The 17,056-nt window shown below is 45.2% G+C and overlaps 1 protein-coding gene across 10 annotated transcripts in view; it reads right to left on the bottom strand.

The window, feature by feature from the left end:
- The window catches only part of tenm4 (teneurin transmembrane protein 4), a 218,687-nt gene that overhangs the window by 81,407 nt on the left and 120,224 nt on the right, over positions 1-17,056 (bottom strand). For 6 of the 10 annotated variants that reach the window (XM_076975784.1, XM_076975783.1, XM_076975786.1 and 3 more), the window contains one exon: positions 1,371-1,397. The exons of the other annotated variants lie outside the window; for them this stretch is intronic. In XM_076975784.1, the coding sequence (XP_076831899.1) occupies positions 1,371-1,397 (27 nt within the window). The remainder of the gene's footprint in view (positions 1-1,370; positions 1,398-17,056) is intronic. 10 annotated transcript variants of the gene reach the window in all.

Raw genomic sequence — 17,056 nt, 5'->3', positions numbered from 1 at the left:
GGTTTAATGGTCACAGTTCGCTACTGGTGTGAAGGTAGGTGTGTGTGTGAAGGTAGGTGTGTGTGAGGGTAGGTGTGTGTGTGTGAAGGTAGGAGGTGTGTGTGAAGGTAGGTGTGTGTGTGAAGTTAGGAGGTGTCGGTGAAGGTAGGAGGTGTGTGTGAAGGTAGGTGTGTGTGTGTGAAGGTAGGTGTGTGTGTGAAGGTAGGAGGTGTGTGTGAAGCAGTAGCGAACCGTGACCATTAAACCTGGGCCCGCTCCCCCCCGGAAAAAAATTTGTTTCCTCTCCTAATTAACTGCAATAACGAAAAAAAATTGAGACGACAGTACAGCTTTAGACACGCAATAAACAATAATATCTGTACTAGATAACTTCTTAAGCAAAATAAGGTTTCAACAACATAAGGTTCACAGCTCCGTGTTCCTCGGGAGCGGAATATGTAAACAACGCGCACGAAGGCATCAAAGGAATGAATCGAAACTAGCTAGCGGTGGTGCTAACAACAGTTAGCGTCGCCATAGCGGGTTGACATTATCAGTTAAACAGTTAAGCCCGCCCACTAAGAGGGAAGATATGATTGGTCAATTTTGCTGTCATTTGAAACTGGTATTGCGCTGAATTATAACTGCCAGGCCCTCTGTAAACGAACAGCGGGCATCACAGTCCTGATAGGGGGAGACACAGGCTCACAGGCTTCCACTTAACCCCTCAACTTCCATACAGATTGAATAGACACGGTTGAATAATTTATTTGCTTATATTTTTGTAATTGTTTAGATGTCGATTGTCAAACTGTAAGTAGATAAAATAAAATTGGATAAATAATATTATATATATTTATGTTTTAAGAATATTTTTAGGCCCTCTGAGAGGGCGTAGAGGGCCCTGACGGTTCCCCACTGGTGTGAAGGTAGGAGGTGTGTGTGAAGGTAGGAGGTGTGTGTGCTGTCCTGCTCTGCTGCCCCCTCCCTGCACTACCCAGATATTCATGTGTGAGGGTAACACTAACTCTGCTAACCCTAACCCTAACCCCTAAACCCTAACCCTCTGCTGGGGGCTCTGGAAAATACCCTACTCACCTGGCCAGAAAGTACAAGCAGAAATCCTGACACAAAGGATGAAAGGATGAAATGACGAAAGGAAAGGAGCAGGAGGGTCAGTCACTAGCACTGAACTCTGACACATACCATGATCTATGAACCATGACCTATGGACCATGACCTATGAACTATGACATATGAACTTGCTCAGTGAAAACTTCAGATGTAAGATAGCAGTCGGAGGGGTGTGGATGGAGGGAGGATGGAGGGAGGATGGAGGGATGTGGATGGAGGGAGAATGGAGGGAGGATACATAGGAAGGAAGGCCATACCTTTCACTACCTTATCCAGATAGTGAGCTTGGGAAATAAAAGACAAGGACATGTAAAGGGAGGATTTGAACACCGCTGCTTCCATAGCAACACAGACGGGGAGAGGTCCAGCAGGCAGGAGTGTGTGTGGGGGTCTCCATCAGCATGCACACACTCACACACACTCACACACTCGTGTACACACATACCCCCATGCACAACACAGTGAGGGCTACAGGGTCATGCAGACAAAGGCGGGGTAGTGAACATCACAGGAGGGTTAGGGACGGCTGCCACACCTGGCCATAGGTATTTAAAATGATGTCGGAATGAGCACCAAAACACGTTGTTTAGGGCAAAACAGTAAATAAAACAGTAAACAAACACAGTCGTCATTTACGTCACAAGATGAAGGGACACTGATTATTTCTGATTGCACGCTAAGGACCGTGGGCGTCCCATCACAGCTGTAGGTAATGTGATATCACTGTGCATTCACAGTCATGGCCTCTCCATTAAGACTGAAACCAGCTTGAATACTGAGAGACAAATGAAACTATATTATTCAATCAAACACAGTCAAGAGTGTTAGTTAATTATTAGTAAATCATGAAATATTTTGGTGACTAAAAGCCCTTGGAACCATCTCTAGGGCTGTCAGGACATTAAGGTCATGTGTTTTTTCAGTATTTTCTCTGAATGTCATTCTAACTCTCTATGTATTTTTGAGAACCCCTGGTCTATAGTGTGTAATCCCTGGTCTATAGTGTGTAGCCCTGGTCTATAGTATGTATCCCCTGGTCTATAGTGTGTAGCCCTGGTCTATAGTGTGTATCCCCTGGTCTATAGTGTGTAACCCTGATCTATAGTGTGTATCCCCTGGTCTATAGTGTGTAACCCTGATCTATAGTGTGTATCCCCTGGTCTATAGTGTGTAATCCCTGGTCTATAGTGTGTAATCCCTGGTCTATAGTGTGTAGCCCTGGTCTATAGTGTGTATCCCCTGGTCTATAGTGTGTAGCCCCTGGTCTATAGTGTGTATCCCCTGGTCTATAATGTGTAATCCCTGGTCTATATTGTGTAATCCCTGGTCTATAGTGTGTATCCCCTGGTCTATAGTGTGTAACCCTGGTCTATAGTGTGTAACCCCTGGTCTATAGTGGGTATTCCCTGGTCTATAGTGTGTAGCCCTGGTCTATAGTGTGTATGCCCTGGTCTATAGTGTGTATCCCCTGGTCTATAGTGTGTATCCCCTGGTCTATAGTGTGTAACCTTGATCTATATAGTGTGTAGCCCTGGTGTATAGTGTGTAGCCCTGGTCTATAGTGTGTATCCCCTGGTTTATAGTGTGTAGCCCTGGTCTATAGTGTGTATCCCCTGGTCTATAGTGTGTAACCCTGGTCTATAGTGTGTAACCCCTGGTCTATAGTGGGTATCCCCTGGTCTATAGTGTGTAACCCTGGTCTATAGTGTGTATCCCCTGGTCTATAGTGTGTAACCCCTGGTCTATAGTGTGTAACCCCTGGTCTATAGTGTGTAACCCCTGGTCTATAGTGTGTAACCCCTGGTCTATAGTGTGTATCCCCTGGTCTATAGTGAGTAACCCCTGGTCTATAGTGTGTAACCCCTGGTCTATAGTGTGTAATCCCTGGTCTATAGTGCGTATCCCCTGGTCTATAGTGTGTAACCCCTGGTCTATAGTGTGTAACCCCTGGTCTATAGTGTGTATCCCTGGTCTATAGTGTGTAACCCTGGTCAATAATGTGTAACCCTGGTCAATAATGTGTAGCCCTGGTCTATAGTGTGTATGCCCTGGTCTATAGTGTGTATCCCCTGGTCTATAGTGTGTAACCCTGGTCTATAGTGTGTAACCCCTGGTCTATAGTGTGTAACTCCTGGTCTATAGTGTGTAACTCCTGGTCTATAGTGTGTAGCCCTGGTCTATAGTGTGTATCCCCTGGTCTATAGTGTGTAACCCTGGTCTATAGTGTGTAACCCTGGTCTATAGTGTGTAATCTCTGGTCTATATTGTGTAACCCCTGGTCTATAGTGTGTAACCCCTGGTCTATAGTGTGTAATCCCTGGACTATAGTGTGTATCCCCTGGTCTATAGTGAGTAACCCCTGGTCTATAGTGTGTAACCCCTGGTCTATAGTGTGTAACCCCTGGTCTATAGTGTGTAACCCCTGGTCTATAGTGTGTATCCCTGGTCTATAGTGTGTAACCCTGGTCAATAATGTGTAGCCCTGGTCTATAGTGTGTATGCCCTGGTCTATAGTGTGTTTGCCCTGGTCTATAGTGTGTATCCCCTGGTCTATAGTGTGTAACCCTGGTCTATAGTGTGTATCCCCTGGTCTATAGTGTGTAACCCTGGTCTATAGTGTGTAACCCCTGGTCTATAGTGTGTAACTCCTGGTCTATAGTGTGTAGCCCTGGTCTATAGTGTGTATCCCCTGGTCTATAGTGTGTAACCCTGGTCTATAGTGTGTAACCCTGGTCTATAGTGTGTAATCTCTGGTCTATATTGTGTTGCCATGGTCTATAGTGTCAGGCCCGTAGCCAGCATTGTGATAGGGGGGATCTTTTTCCCCCCAAAAGTGGAGTGAGGGGGGGGGGGGGGGTTATGTCTTATATGTTTCCTCTATGCTGCGCCTATAGCGATCGATCGCCAGTGGTTGGCGCCAGAGCGAACTAGTAACTCAGTGGGTTTTCCATCCACCGAGTTTTTGCGCATTTTGAAAATGCGCATGAAAAAAGCTGGATGGAAAAAGACCAAATATCGCAAAAAGATGTTTACGCTAGGAGGAGGTGGAAAAGTTAGACTATCGCATCGCCAAAATTCGGAAAAACTGGATGGAAAAGGGTTTTTTGCATAAACGATGACGTATCATGCCTCAAGTCAAGTGGTTCTGTACATGATCGCGATGTAAAGATGGCAAATGCATACAAAAACAGTTCTGGAGAGAGCAAAAATTGAATTTAACTTCTCCATGTAAAGAAAAGAAAAAAAAAATGTTTCACAACCTCAACGTGCAAAAATGCGTAACTGCCAGATGGACGTAAAACCACTATTGTTTGGCGTCCTCTCACGTGATCTAAAGTTTATTCGCATAACTGTAATGAATGGAAACAAGGCTTAATTCACATTTTTTTCTGCCGAAACTTGGAAATTGCGCATTATTTTTTCGAAAGGTTTGGATGGAAACCCGAATCATAGATGTAGATCGAAGATAAATAAACTAGATTTTTTTCACGCGTGAGAAATCAGATGTATGGCGTGTGAGCGTGTGAAAACGGTCAAATGCGCGTGTCTCACGCTCATTGCGTGAGAGTTGGCAACACTGTTATAAGTTTGTTGTGAGTCTGTTGTTGCTGTCCTTATTTGTTTGTCTGTATTCACCGGAGATTAACAATTCATTCATTGAATAGCCTACCTATCTTGAGGGGCATGTGTGTACAGAGGGAGGGTGCGGGTGCGGGTGCGGGTGCGGGGGGAGGGGGGGGGGGGGATCGAACGAACCCTTCGATCCCCCCTGGCTACGGGCCTGAGTGTGTAACCCCTGGTCTATAGTGTGTAATCCCTGGACTATAGTGTGTAGCCCTGGTCTATAGTGTGTAACCCTGGTCTATAGTGTGTATCTCCTGGTCTATAGTGTGTATCCCCTGGTGTATAGTGTGTAATCTCTAGTCTATAGTGTGTATCCTCTGGTGTATAGTGTGTATCCCCTGGTGTATAGTGTGTAACCCCTGGTCTATAGTGTGTATCCCCTGGTGTATAGTGTGTAATCTCTGGTCTATAGTGTGTATCCCCTGGTCTATAGTGTGTAACCCTGGTCTATAGTGTGTAACCCCTGGTCTATAGTGGGTATCCCCTGGTCTATAGTGTGTAACCCTGGTCTATAGTGTGTAATCCTGGTCTATAGTGTGTATCCCCTGGTCTATAGTGTGTAACCCTGGTCTATAGTGTGTAACCCCTGGTCTATAGTGTGTATCCCCTGGTCTATAGTGAGTAACCCCTGGTCTATAGTGTGTAACCCCTGGTCTATAGTGTGTAATCCCTGGTCTATAGTGTGTATCCCCTGGTCTATAGTGTGTAACCCCTGGTCTATAGTGTGTAACCCTGGTCTATAGTGTGTAACCCCTGGTCTATAGTGTGTAACTCCTGGTCTATAGTGTGTAGCCCTGGTCTATAGTGTGTATCCCCTGGTCTATAGTGTGTAACCCTGGTCTATAGTGTGTAACCCTGGTCTATAGTGTGTAATCTCTGGTCTATATTGTGTAACCCCTGGTCTATAGTGTGTAACCCCTGGTCTATAGTGTGTAATCCCTGGACTATAGTGTGTAGCCCTGGTCTATAGTGTGTAACCCTGGTCTATAGTGTGTAACCCCTGGTCTATAGTGGGTATCCCCTGGTCTATAGTGTGTAACCCTGGTCTATAGTGTGTAATCCTGGTCTATAGTGTGTATCCCCTGGTCTATAGTGTGTAACCCCTGGTCTATAGTGTGTAACCCTGGTCTATAGTGTGTAACCCCTGGTCTATAGTGTGTAACCCCTGGTCTATAGTGTGTATCCCCTGGTCTATAGTGAGTAACCCCTGGTCTATAGTGTGTAACCCCTGGTCTATAGTGTGTAACCCCTGGTCTATAGTGTGTAACCCCTGGTCTATAGTGTGTAACCCTGGTCAATAATGTGTAGCCCTGGTCTATAGTGTGTATGCCCTGGTCTATAGTGTGTATGCCCTGGTCTATAGTGTGTATCCCCTGGTCTATAGTGTGTAACCCTGGTCTATAGTGTGTATCCCCTGGTCTATAGTGTGTAACCCTGGTCTATAGTGTGTAACCCCTGGTCTATAGTGTGTAACTCCTGGTCTATAGTGTGTAGCCCTGGTCTATAGTGTGTATCCCCTGGTCTATAGTGTGTAACCCTGGTCTATAGTGTGTAACCCTGGTCTATAGTGTGTAATCTCTGGTCTATATTGTGTTGCCATGGTCTATAGTGTCAGGCCCGTAGCCAGCATTGTGATAGGGGGGATCTTTTTCCCCCCAAAAGTGGAGTGAGGGGGGGGGGGGGGGTTATGTCTTATATGTTTCCTCTATGCTGCGCCTATAGCGATCGATCGCCAGTGGTTGGCGCCAGAGCGAACTAGTAACTCAGTGGGTTTTCCATCCACCGAGTTTTTGCGCATTTTGAAAATGCGCATGAAAAAAGCTGGATGGAAAAAGACCAAATATCGCAAAAAGATGTTTACGCTAGGAGGAGGTGGAAAAGTTAGACTATCGCATCGCCAAAATTCGGAAAAACTGGATGGAAAAGGGTTTTTCGCATAAACGATGACGTATCATGCCTCAAGTCAAGTGGTTCTGTACATGATCGCGATGTAAAGATGGCAAATGCATACAAAAACAGTTCTGGAGAGAGCAAAAATTGAATTTAACTTCTCCATGTAAAGAAAAGAAAAAAAAAATGTTTCACAACCTCAACGTGCAAAAATGCGTAACTGCCAGATGGACGTAAAACCACTATTGTTTGGCGTCCTCTCACGTGATCTAAAGTTTATTCGCATAACTGTAATGAATGGAAACAAGGCTTAATTCACATTTTTTTCTGCCGAAACTTGGAAATTGCGCATTATTTTTTCGAAAGGTTTGGATGGAAACCCGAATCATAGATGTAGATCGAAGATAAATAAACTAGATTTTTTTCACGCGTGAGAAATCAGATGTATGGCGTGTGAGCGTGTGAAAACGGTCAAATGCGCGTGTCTCACGCTCATTGCGTGAGAGTTGGCAACACTGTTATAAGTTTGTTGTGAGTCTGTTGTTGCTGTCCTTATTTGTTTGTCTGTATTCACCGGAGATTAACAATTCATTCATTGAATAGCCTACCTATCTTGAGGGGCATGTGTGTACAGAGGGAGGGTGCGGGTGCGGGTGCGGGTGCGGGGGGAGGGGGGGGGGATCGAACGAACCCTTCGATCCCCCCTGGCTACGGGCCTGAGTGTGTAACCCCTGGTCTATAGTGTGTAATCCCTGGACTATAGTGTGTAGCCCTGGTCTATAGTGTGTAACTCCTGGTCTATAGTGTGTAACTCCTGGTCTATAGTGTGTAGCCCTGGTCTATAGTGTGTATCCCCTGGTCTATAGTGTGTAACCCTGGTCTATAGTGTGTAACCCTGGTCTATAGTGTGTAATCTCTGGTCTATATTGTGTAACCCCTGGTCTATAGTGTGTAACCCCTGGTCTATAGTGTGTAATCCCTGGACTATAGTGTGTAGCCCTGGTCTATAGTGTGTAACCCTGGTCTATAGTGTGTAACCCCTGGTCTATAGTGGGTATCCCCTGGTCTATAGTGTGTAACCCTGGTCTATAGTGTGTAATCCTGGTCTATAGTGTGTATCCCCTGGTCTATAGTGTGTAACCCCTGGTCTATAGTGTGTAACCCTGGTCTATAGTGTGTAACCCCTGGTCTATAGTGTGTAACCCCTGGTCTATAGTGTGTATCCCCTGGTCTATAGTGAGTAACCCCTGGTCTATAGTGTGTAAACCCTGGTCTATAGTGTGTAACCCCTGGTCTATAGTGTGTATCCCTGGTCTATAATGTGTAACCCTGGTCAATAATGTGTAGCCCTGGTCTATAGTGTGTATGCCCTGGTCTATAGTGTGTATGCCCTGGTCTATAGTGTGTATCCCCTGGTCTATAGTGTGTAACCCTGGTCTATAGTGTGTATCCCCTGGTCTATAGTGTGTAACCCTGGTCTATAGTGTGTAACCCCTGGTCTATAGTGTGTAACTCCTGGTCTATAGTGTGTAGCCCTGGTCTATAGTGTGTATCCCCTGGTCTATAGTGGGTATCCCCTGGTCTATAGTGTGTAACCCTGGTCTATAGTGTGTAATCCTGGTCTATAGTGTGTATCCCCTGGTCTATAGTGTGTAACCCTGGTCTATAGTGTGTAACCCCTGGTCTATAGTGTGTATCCCCTGGTCTATAGTGAGTAACCCCTGGTCTATAGTGTGTAACCCCTGGTCTATAGTGTGTAATCCCTGGTCTATAGTGTGTATCCCCTGGTCTATAGTGTGTAACCCCTGGTCTATAGTGTGTAACCCTGGTCTATAGTGTGTAACCCCTGGTCTATAGTGTGTAACTCCTGGTCTATAGTGTGTAGCCCTGGTCTATAGTGTGTATCCCCTGGTCTATAGTGTGTAACCCTGGTCTATAGTGTGTAACCCTGGTCTATAGTGTGTAATCTCTGGTCTATATTGTGTAACCCCTGGTCTATAGTGTGTAACCCCTGGTCTATAGTGTGTAATCCCTGGACTATAGTGTGTAGCCCTGGTCTATAGTGTGTAACCCTGGTCTATAGTGTGTAACCCCTGGTCTATAGTGGGTATCCCCTGGTCTATAGTGTGTAACCCTGGTCTATAGTGTGTAATCCTGGTCTATAGTGTGTATCCCCTGGTCTATAGTGTGTAACCCCTGGTCTATAGTGTGTAACCCTGGTCTATAGTGTGTAACCCCTGGTCTATAGTGTGTAACCCCTGGTCTATAGTGTGTATCCCCTGGTCTATAGTGAGTAACCCCTGGTCTATAGTGTGTAACCCCTGGTCTATAGTGTGTAACCCCTGGTCTATAGTGTGTATCCCTGGTCTATAGTGTGTAACCCTGGTCAATAATGTGTAGCCCTGGTCTATAGTGTGTATGCCCTGGTCTATAGTGTGTATGCCCTGGTCTATAGTGTGTATCCCCTGGTCTATAGTGTGTAACCCTGGTCTATAGTGTGTATCCCCTGGTCTATAGTGTGTAACCCTGGTCTATAGTGTGTAACCCCTGGTCTATAGTGTGTAACTCCTGGTCTATAGTGTGTAGCCCTGGTCTATAGTGTGTATCCCCTGGTCTATAGTGTCTAACCCTGGTCTATAGTGTGTAACCCTGGTCTATAGTGTGTAATCTCTGGTCTATATTGTGTTGCCATGGTCTATAGTGTCAGGCCCGTAGCCAGCATTGTGATAGGGGGGATCTTTTTCCCCCCAAAAGTGGAGTGAGGGGGGGGGGGGGTTATGTCTTATATGTTTCCTCTATGCTGCGCCTATAGCGATCGATCGCCAGTGGTTGGCGCCAGAGCGAACTAGTAACTCAGTGGGTTTTCCATCCACCGAGTTTTTGCGCATTTTGAAAATGCGCATGAAAAAAGCTGGATGGAAAAAGACCAAATATCGCAAAAAGATGTTTACGCTAGGAGGAGGTGGAAAAGTTAGACTATCGCATCGCCAAAATTCGGAAAAACTGGATGGAAAAGGGTTTTTCGCATAAACGATGACGTATCATGCCTCAAGTCAAGTGGTTCTGTACATGATCGCGATGTAAAGATGGCAAATGCATACAAAAACAGTTCTGGAGAGAGCAAAAATTGAATTTAACTTCTCCATGTAAAGAAAAGAAAAAAAAAATGTTTCACAACCTCAACGTGCAAAAATGCGTAACTGCCAGATGGACGTAAAACCACTATTGTTTGGCGTCCTCTCACGTGATCTAAAGTTTATTCGCATAACTGTAATGAATGGAAACAAGGCTTAATTCACATTTTTTTCTGCCGAAACTTGGAAATTGCGCATTATTTTTTCGAAAGGTTTGGATGGAAACCCGAATCATAGATGTAGATCGAAGATAAATAAACTAGATTTTTTTCACGCGTGAGAAATCAGATGTATGGCGTGTGAGCGTGTGAAAACGGTCAAATGCGCGTGTCTCACGCTCATTGCGTGAGAGTTGGCAACACTGTTATAAGTTTGTTGTGAGTCTGTTGTTGCTGTCCTTATTTGTTTGTCTGTATTCACCGGAGATTAACAATTCATTCATTGAATAGCCTACCTATCTTGAGGGGCATGTGTGTACAGAGGGAGGGTGCGGGTGCGGGTGCGGGTGCGGGGGGAGGGGGGGGGGGATCGAACGAACCCTTCGATCCCCCCTGGCTACGGGCCTGAGTGTGTAACCCCTGGTCTATAGTGTGTAATCCCTGGACTATAGTGTGTAGCCCTGGTCTATAGTGTGTAACTCCTGGTCTATAGTGTGTAACTCCTGGTCTATAGTGTGTAGCCCTGGTCTATAGTGTGTATCCCCTGGTCTATAGTGTGTAACCCTGGTCTATAGTGTGTAACCCTGGTCTATAGTGTGTAATCTCTGGTCTATATTGTGTAACCCCTGGTCTATAGTGTGTAACCCCTGGTCTATAGTGTGTAATCCCTGGACTATAGTGTGTAGCCCTGGTCTATAGTGTGTAACCCTGGTCTATAGTGTGTAACCCCTGGTCTATAGTGGGTATCCCCTGGTCTATAGTGTGTAACCCTGGTCTATAGTGTGTAACCCTGGTCTATAGTGTGTATCCCCTGGTCTATAGTGTGTAACCCCTGGTCTATAGTGTGTAACCCCTGGTCTATAGTGTGTAACCCCTGGTCTATAGTGTGTATCCCCTGGTCTATAGTGAGTAACCCCTGGTCTATAGTGTGTAACCCCTGGTCTATAGTGTGTAACCCCTGGTCTATAGTGTGTATCCCTGGTCTATAGTGTGTAACCCTGGTCAATAATGTGTAGCCCTGGTCTATAGTGTGTATGCCCTGGTCTATAGTGTGTATGCCCTGGTCTATAGTGTGTATCCCCTGGTCTATAGTGTGTAACCCTGGTCTATAGTGTGTATCCCCTGGTCTATAGTGTGTAACCCTGGTCTATAGTGTGTAACCCCTGGTCTATAGTGTGTAACTCCTGGTCTATAGTGTGTAGCCCTGGTCTATAGTGTGTATCCCCTGGTCTATAGTGTGTAACTCTGGTCTATAGTGTGTAACCCTGGTCTATAGTGTGTAATCTCTGGTCTATATTGTGTTGCCATGGTCTATAGTGTCAGGCCCGTAGCCAGCATTGTGATGGGGGGGATCTTTTTCCCCCCAAAAGTGGAGTGAGGGGGGGGGGGGGGGGGGTTATGTCTTATATGTTTCCTCTATGCTGCGCCTATAGCGATCGATCGCCAGTGGTTGGCGCCAGAGCGAACTAGTAACTCAGTGGGTTTTCCATCCACCGAGTTTTTGCGCATTTTGAAAATGCGCATGAAAAAAGCTGGATGGAAAAAGACCAAATATCGCAAAAAGATGTTTACGCTAGGAGGAGGTGGAAAAGTTAGACTATCGCATCGCCAAAATTCGGAAAAACTGGATGGAAAAGGGTTTTTCGCATAAACGATGACGTATCATGCCTCAAGTCAAGTGGTTCTGTACATGATCGCGATGTAAAGATGGCAAATGCATACAAAAACAGTTCTGGAGAGAGCAAAAATTGAATTTAACTTCTCCATGTAAAGAAAAGAAAAAAAAAATGTTTCACAACCTCAACGTGCAAAAATGCGTAACTGCCAGATGGACGTAAAACCACTATTGTTTGGCGTCCTATCACGTGATCTAAAGTTTATTCGCATAACTGTAATGAATGGAAACAAGGCTTAATTCACATTTTTTTCTGCCGAAACTTGGAAATTGCGCATTATTTTTTCGAAAGGTTTGGATGGAAACCCGAATCATAGATGTAGATCGAAGATAAATAAACTAGATTTTTTTCACGCGTGAGAAATCAGATGTATGGCGTGTGAGCGTGTGAAAACAGTCAAATGCGCGTGTCTCACGCTCATTGCGTGAGAGTTGGCAACACTGTTATAAGTTTGTTGTGAGTCTGTTTTTGCTGTCCTTATTTGTTTGTCTGTATTCACCGGAGATTAACAATTCATTCATTGAATAGCCTACCTATCTTGAGGGGCATGTGTGTACAGAGGGAGGGTGCGGGTGCGGGTGCGGGGGGAGGGGGGGGGGGGGATCGAACGAACCCTTCGATCCCCCCTGGCTACGGGCCTGAGTGTGTAACCCCTGGTCTATAGTGTGTAATCCCTGGACTATAGTGTGTAGCCCTGGTCTATAGTGTGTAACCCTGGTCTATAGTGTGTATCTCCTGGTCTATAGTGTGTATCCCCTGGTGTATAGTGTGTAATCTCTAGTCTATAGTGTGTATCCTCTGGTGTATAGTGTGTATTCCCTGGTGTATAGTGTGTAACCCCTGGTCTATAGTGTGTATCCCCTGGTGTATAGTGTGTAATCTCTGGTCTATAGTGTGTATCCCCTGGTCTATAGTGTGTAACCCTGGTCTATAGTGTGTAACCCCTGGTCTATAGTGGGTATCCCCTGGTCTATAGTGTGTAACCCTGGTCTATAGTGTGTAATCCTGGTCTATAGTGTGTATCCCCTGGTCTATAGTGTGTAACCCTGGTCTATAGTGTGTAACCCCTGGTCTATAGTGTGTATCCCCTGGTCTATAGTGAGTAACCCCTGGTCTATAGTGTGTAACCCCTGGTCTATAGTGTGTAATCCCTGGTCTATAGTGTGTATCCCCTGGTCTATAGTGTGTAACCCCTGGTCTATAGTGTGTATCCCTGGTCTAAAGTGTGTAACCCTGGTCAATAATGTGTAACCCTGGTCAATAATGTGTAGCCCTGGTCTATAGTGTGTATGCCCTGGTCTATGGTGTGTATCCCCTGGTCTATAGTGTGTAACCCTGGTCTATAGTGTGTATCCCCTGGTCTATAGTGTGTAACCTTGATCTATATAGTGTGTAGCCCTGGTGTATAGTGTGTAATCCCTGGTCTATAGTGTGTAGCCCTGGTCTATAGTGTGTATCCCCTGGTCTATAGTGTGTAACCCTGGTCTATAGTGTGTAACCCCTGGTCTATAGTGTGTAACTCCTGGTCTATAGTGTGTAGCCCTGGTCTATAGTGTGTATCCCCTGGTCTATAGTGTGTAACCCTGGTCTATAGTGTGTAATCTCTGGTCTATATTGTGTTGCCATGGTCTATAGTGTGTAACCCCTGGTCTATAGTGTGTAATCCCTGGACTATAGTGTGTAATCCCTGGACTATAGTGTGTAACCCTGGTCTATAGTGTGTATCTCCTGGTCTATAGAGTGTATCCCCTGGTGTATAGTGTGTAATCTCTAGTCTATAGTGTGTATCCTCTGGTGTATAGTGTGTATCCCCTGGTGTATAGTGTGTAACCCCTGGTCTATAGTGTGTATCCCCTGGTGTATAGTGTGTAATCTCTGGTCTATAGTGTGTATCCCCTGGTGTATAGTGTGTAATCTCTGGTCTATAGTGTGTATCCCTGGTCTATAGTATGTATCCCTGGTCTATAGTGTGTATCCCCTGGTCTATAGTGTGTATCCCTGGTCTATAGTGTGTAACCCCTGGTCTATAGTGTGTATCCCTGGTCTATAGTGTGTAACCCCTGGTCTATAGTGTGTGACCCCTGGTCTATAGTGTGTAATCCCTGGACTATAGTGTGTAGCCCTGGTCTATAGTGTGTAACCCTGGTCTATAGTGTGTAGCCCCTGGTCTATAGTGTGTATCCCCTGGTGTATAGTGTGTAATCCCTGGTCTATAGTGTGAATCCTCTGGTGTATAGTGTGTAATCTCTGGTCTATAGTGTGAATCCTCTGGTGTATAGTGTGTATCCCCTGGTCTATAGTGTGTAACCCCTGGTCTATAGTGTGTATCCCCTGGTCTATAGTGTGTAATCTCTGGTCTATAGTGTGAATCCTCTGGTGTATAGTGTGTAATCTCTGGTCTATAGTGTGAATCCTCTGGTGTATAGTGTGTATCCCCTGGTCTATAGTGTGTATCCCCTGGTCTATAGTGTGTAACCCCTGGTCTATAGTGTGTATCCCCTGGTGTATAGTGTGTAATCTCTGGTCTATAGTGTGAATCCTCTGGTGTATAGTGTGTAATCTCTGGTTTATAGTGTGTATCCCCTGGTCTATAGTGTGTAACCCCTGGTCTATAGTGTGAATCCTCTGGTGTATAGTGTGTAACCCCTGGTCTATAGTGTGTAACCCCTGGTCTATAGTGTGTATCCCCTGGTGTATAGTGTGTAATCCCTGGTCTATAGTGTGAATCCTCTGGTGTATAGTGTGTAATCACTGGTCTATAGTGTGAATCCTCTGGTGTATAGTGTGTATCCCCTGGTCTATAGTGTGTATCCCCTGGTCTATAGTGTGTAACCCCTGGTCTATAGTGTGTATCCCCTGGTGTATAGTGTGTAATCTCTGGTCTATAGTGTGAATCCTCTGGTGTATAGTGTGTAATCTCTGGTTTAGATTGTGTATCCCCTGGTGTATAGTGTGTATCCCCTGGTCTATAGTGTGTATCCCCTGGTCTATAGTGTGTAACCCCTGGTCTATAGTGTGAATCCTCTGGTGTATAGTGTGTAATCTCTGGTCTATAGTGTGAATCCTCTGGTGTATAGTGTGTATCCCCTGGTCTATAGTGTGTATCCCCTGGTCTATAGTGTGTAACCCCTGGTCTATAGTGTGTATCCCCTGGTGTATAGTGTGTAATCTCTGGTCTATAGTGTGAATCCTCTGGTGTATAGTGTGTAATCTCTGGTTTATAGTGTGTATCCCCTGGTGTATAGTGTGTATCCCCTGGTGTATAGTGTGTATCCCCTGGTCTATAGTGTGTAACCCCTGGTCTATAGTGTGAATCATCTGGTGTATAGTGTGTATCCCCTGGTGTATAGTGTGTATCCCCTGGTCTATAGTGTGTAACCCCTGGTCTATAGTGTGTATCCCCTGGTGTATAGTGTGTAATCTCTGGTCTATAGTGTGAATCCTCTGGTGTATAGTGTGTAATCTCTGGTCTATAGTGTGAATCCTCTGGTGTATAGTGTGTATCCCCTGGTGTATAGTGTGTAATCTCTGGTCTATAGTGTGAATCCTCTGGTGTATAGTGTGTATCCCCTGGTCTATAGTGTGTATCCCCTGGTGTATAGTGTGTAATCTCTGGTCTATAGTGTGAATCCTCTGGTGTATAGTGTGTATCCCCTGGTCTATAGTGTGTATCCCCTGGTCTATAGTGTGTAACCCCTGGTCTATAGTGTGTAACCCCTGGTCTATAGTGTGTATCCCCTGGTGTATAGTGTGTAATCTCTGGTCTATAGTGTGAATCCTCTGGTGTATAGTGTGTATCCCCTGGTCTATAGTGTGTAACCTCCAGCAGTTACTTTCACTGCTAATAACTACAAGACTAGATCGGTTCATGTTGTGTTCCATATAAAATCATATACATTGTTGTGTATGGGGATGGTGTTTCTTCATTTATTATGAACGAATAGCATATAAGTGTTTTAAGCTGAAAATTCACTGGAAGCCTTGTCAGACCGGACTCGCACAAGACTGGCGCAGGACACACGAAAGACACTTGCATGTTACCGCAAAGGTCCTCCATCCTGTAGGGACTGATAAACACACGAAAACATCCTGGACACACTAGTACAGCAACAGGAAGCTTAGCAGGTAAGAACTGTGTCACCAACCAACACTTAGTAGAGGAGACAAGGATGCTTCATAGAGAAAGAGGGAGACGGAGGGAGGGAGAGGGAGAGGGAGAGGGAGAGGGAGAGGGAGAGAGAGAGGGAGGGAACAAGGAAACAGACAGAATGGTGTTGAGGTCACCTGAACCAAGAGACTAGAACCCAGAGTAGAATAGAAAAAAACTTTTTATCATCATGAAATATACATCAACAGTGAGAATGTATTTGACCATCTAGAAATACAGATAAGAAACAATGGAGTTAATATGTACGTACAGAACACCTACAGGACACACCAACAGGACACCTACAGAGCAGGTGCAGGGGGCAGGGGGCTTTATATGTCCTTTGCCTTTCTAATTGCAGTCCTAAGTGTTCACGGTTGGTTATGTTGTCTGATTCTCCCATTTGTTAAAGGAAATACAAACAAGATCAATTTACCTGGTTCACCTCTTCCTACACCTTTCCAAAATGTACACACACACACACACACACACACACACACACACACACACACACACACACACACACACACACACACACACACTGCTATTTCACACCCACTCACACATACACACATAATTTATTTCAAACACACATACCCACACAGTTGTTTCACACACACACACACGGCTGTCTCACACATGCATGGGTGTTTCACGCACACACAAGATGGCTGTTTCATGCACACACACGGCTGTTACACACACACAAACACATACACACATGCTCACATACACAGCTGTTTCTCACACACACACACGCACACACACACACACACACACACACACACACACACACACACACACACACACACACACACACACACACACACTCACTCACTCACTCACTCTGTCGCATACACATACACACACGCATACACACACACACCTAATTATACCAGGGGAGAGTGAGTCTGCAGTATACACTCACACACAAACAAACACAGTTACACACACACACACACACACACACACACACACACACACACACACAAATTCACACTCAGACACAAACGCATACTCATACAAACATGCACACAGATTCACATGCCCTACATATTCACACACATATACAGACCAGGGGAGAGTGAGTGTACAGTGCACACATACACATTCACACACTCAAAACCACCAGGGGAGAGTGATTCTGAAGTGCATACTCACACACAAACACACCCACACACAAACACACACACATTCACACACTCACACATTCACACAAACACCAGGGGAGAGACATTCTACAGTTTACACTCACACACAAAAACACACACACACATACATTCATGCACACAACTGCTCTACAGGACAACCTGT

Source organism: Brachyhypopomus gauderio, chromosome 16, assembly GCF_052324685.1.
Source record: "Brachyhypopomus gauderio isolate BG-103 chromosome 16, BGAUD_0.2, whole genome shotgun sequence".
NCBI classification, from domain to species: Eukaryota; Metazoa; Chordata; class Actinopteri; order Gymnotiformes; family Hypopomidae; genus Brachyhypopomus; species Brachyhypopomus gauderio.
Note: the sequence above shows the minus strand (reverse complement) of the source record. Positions and strands in the feature narration are given on the sequence as shown.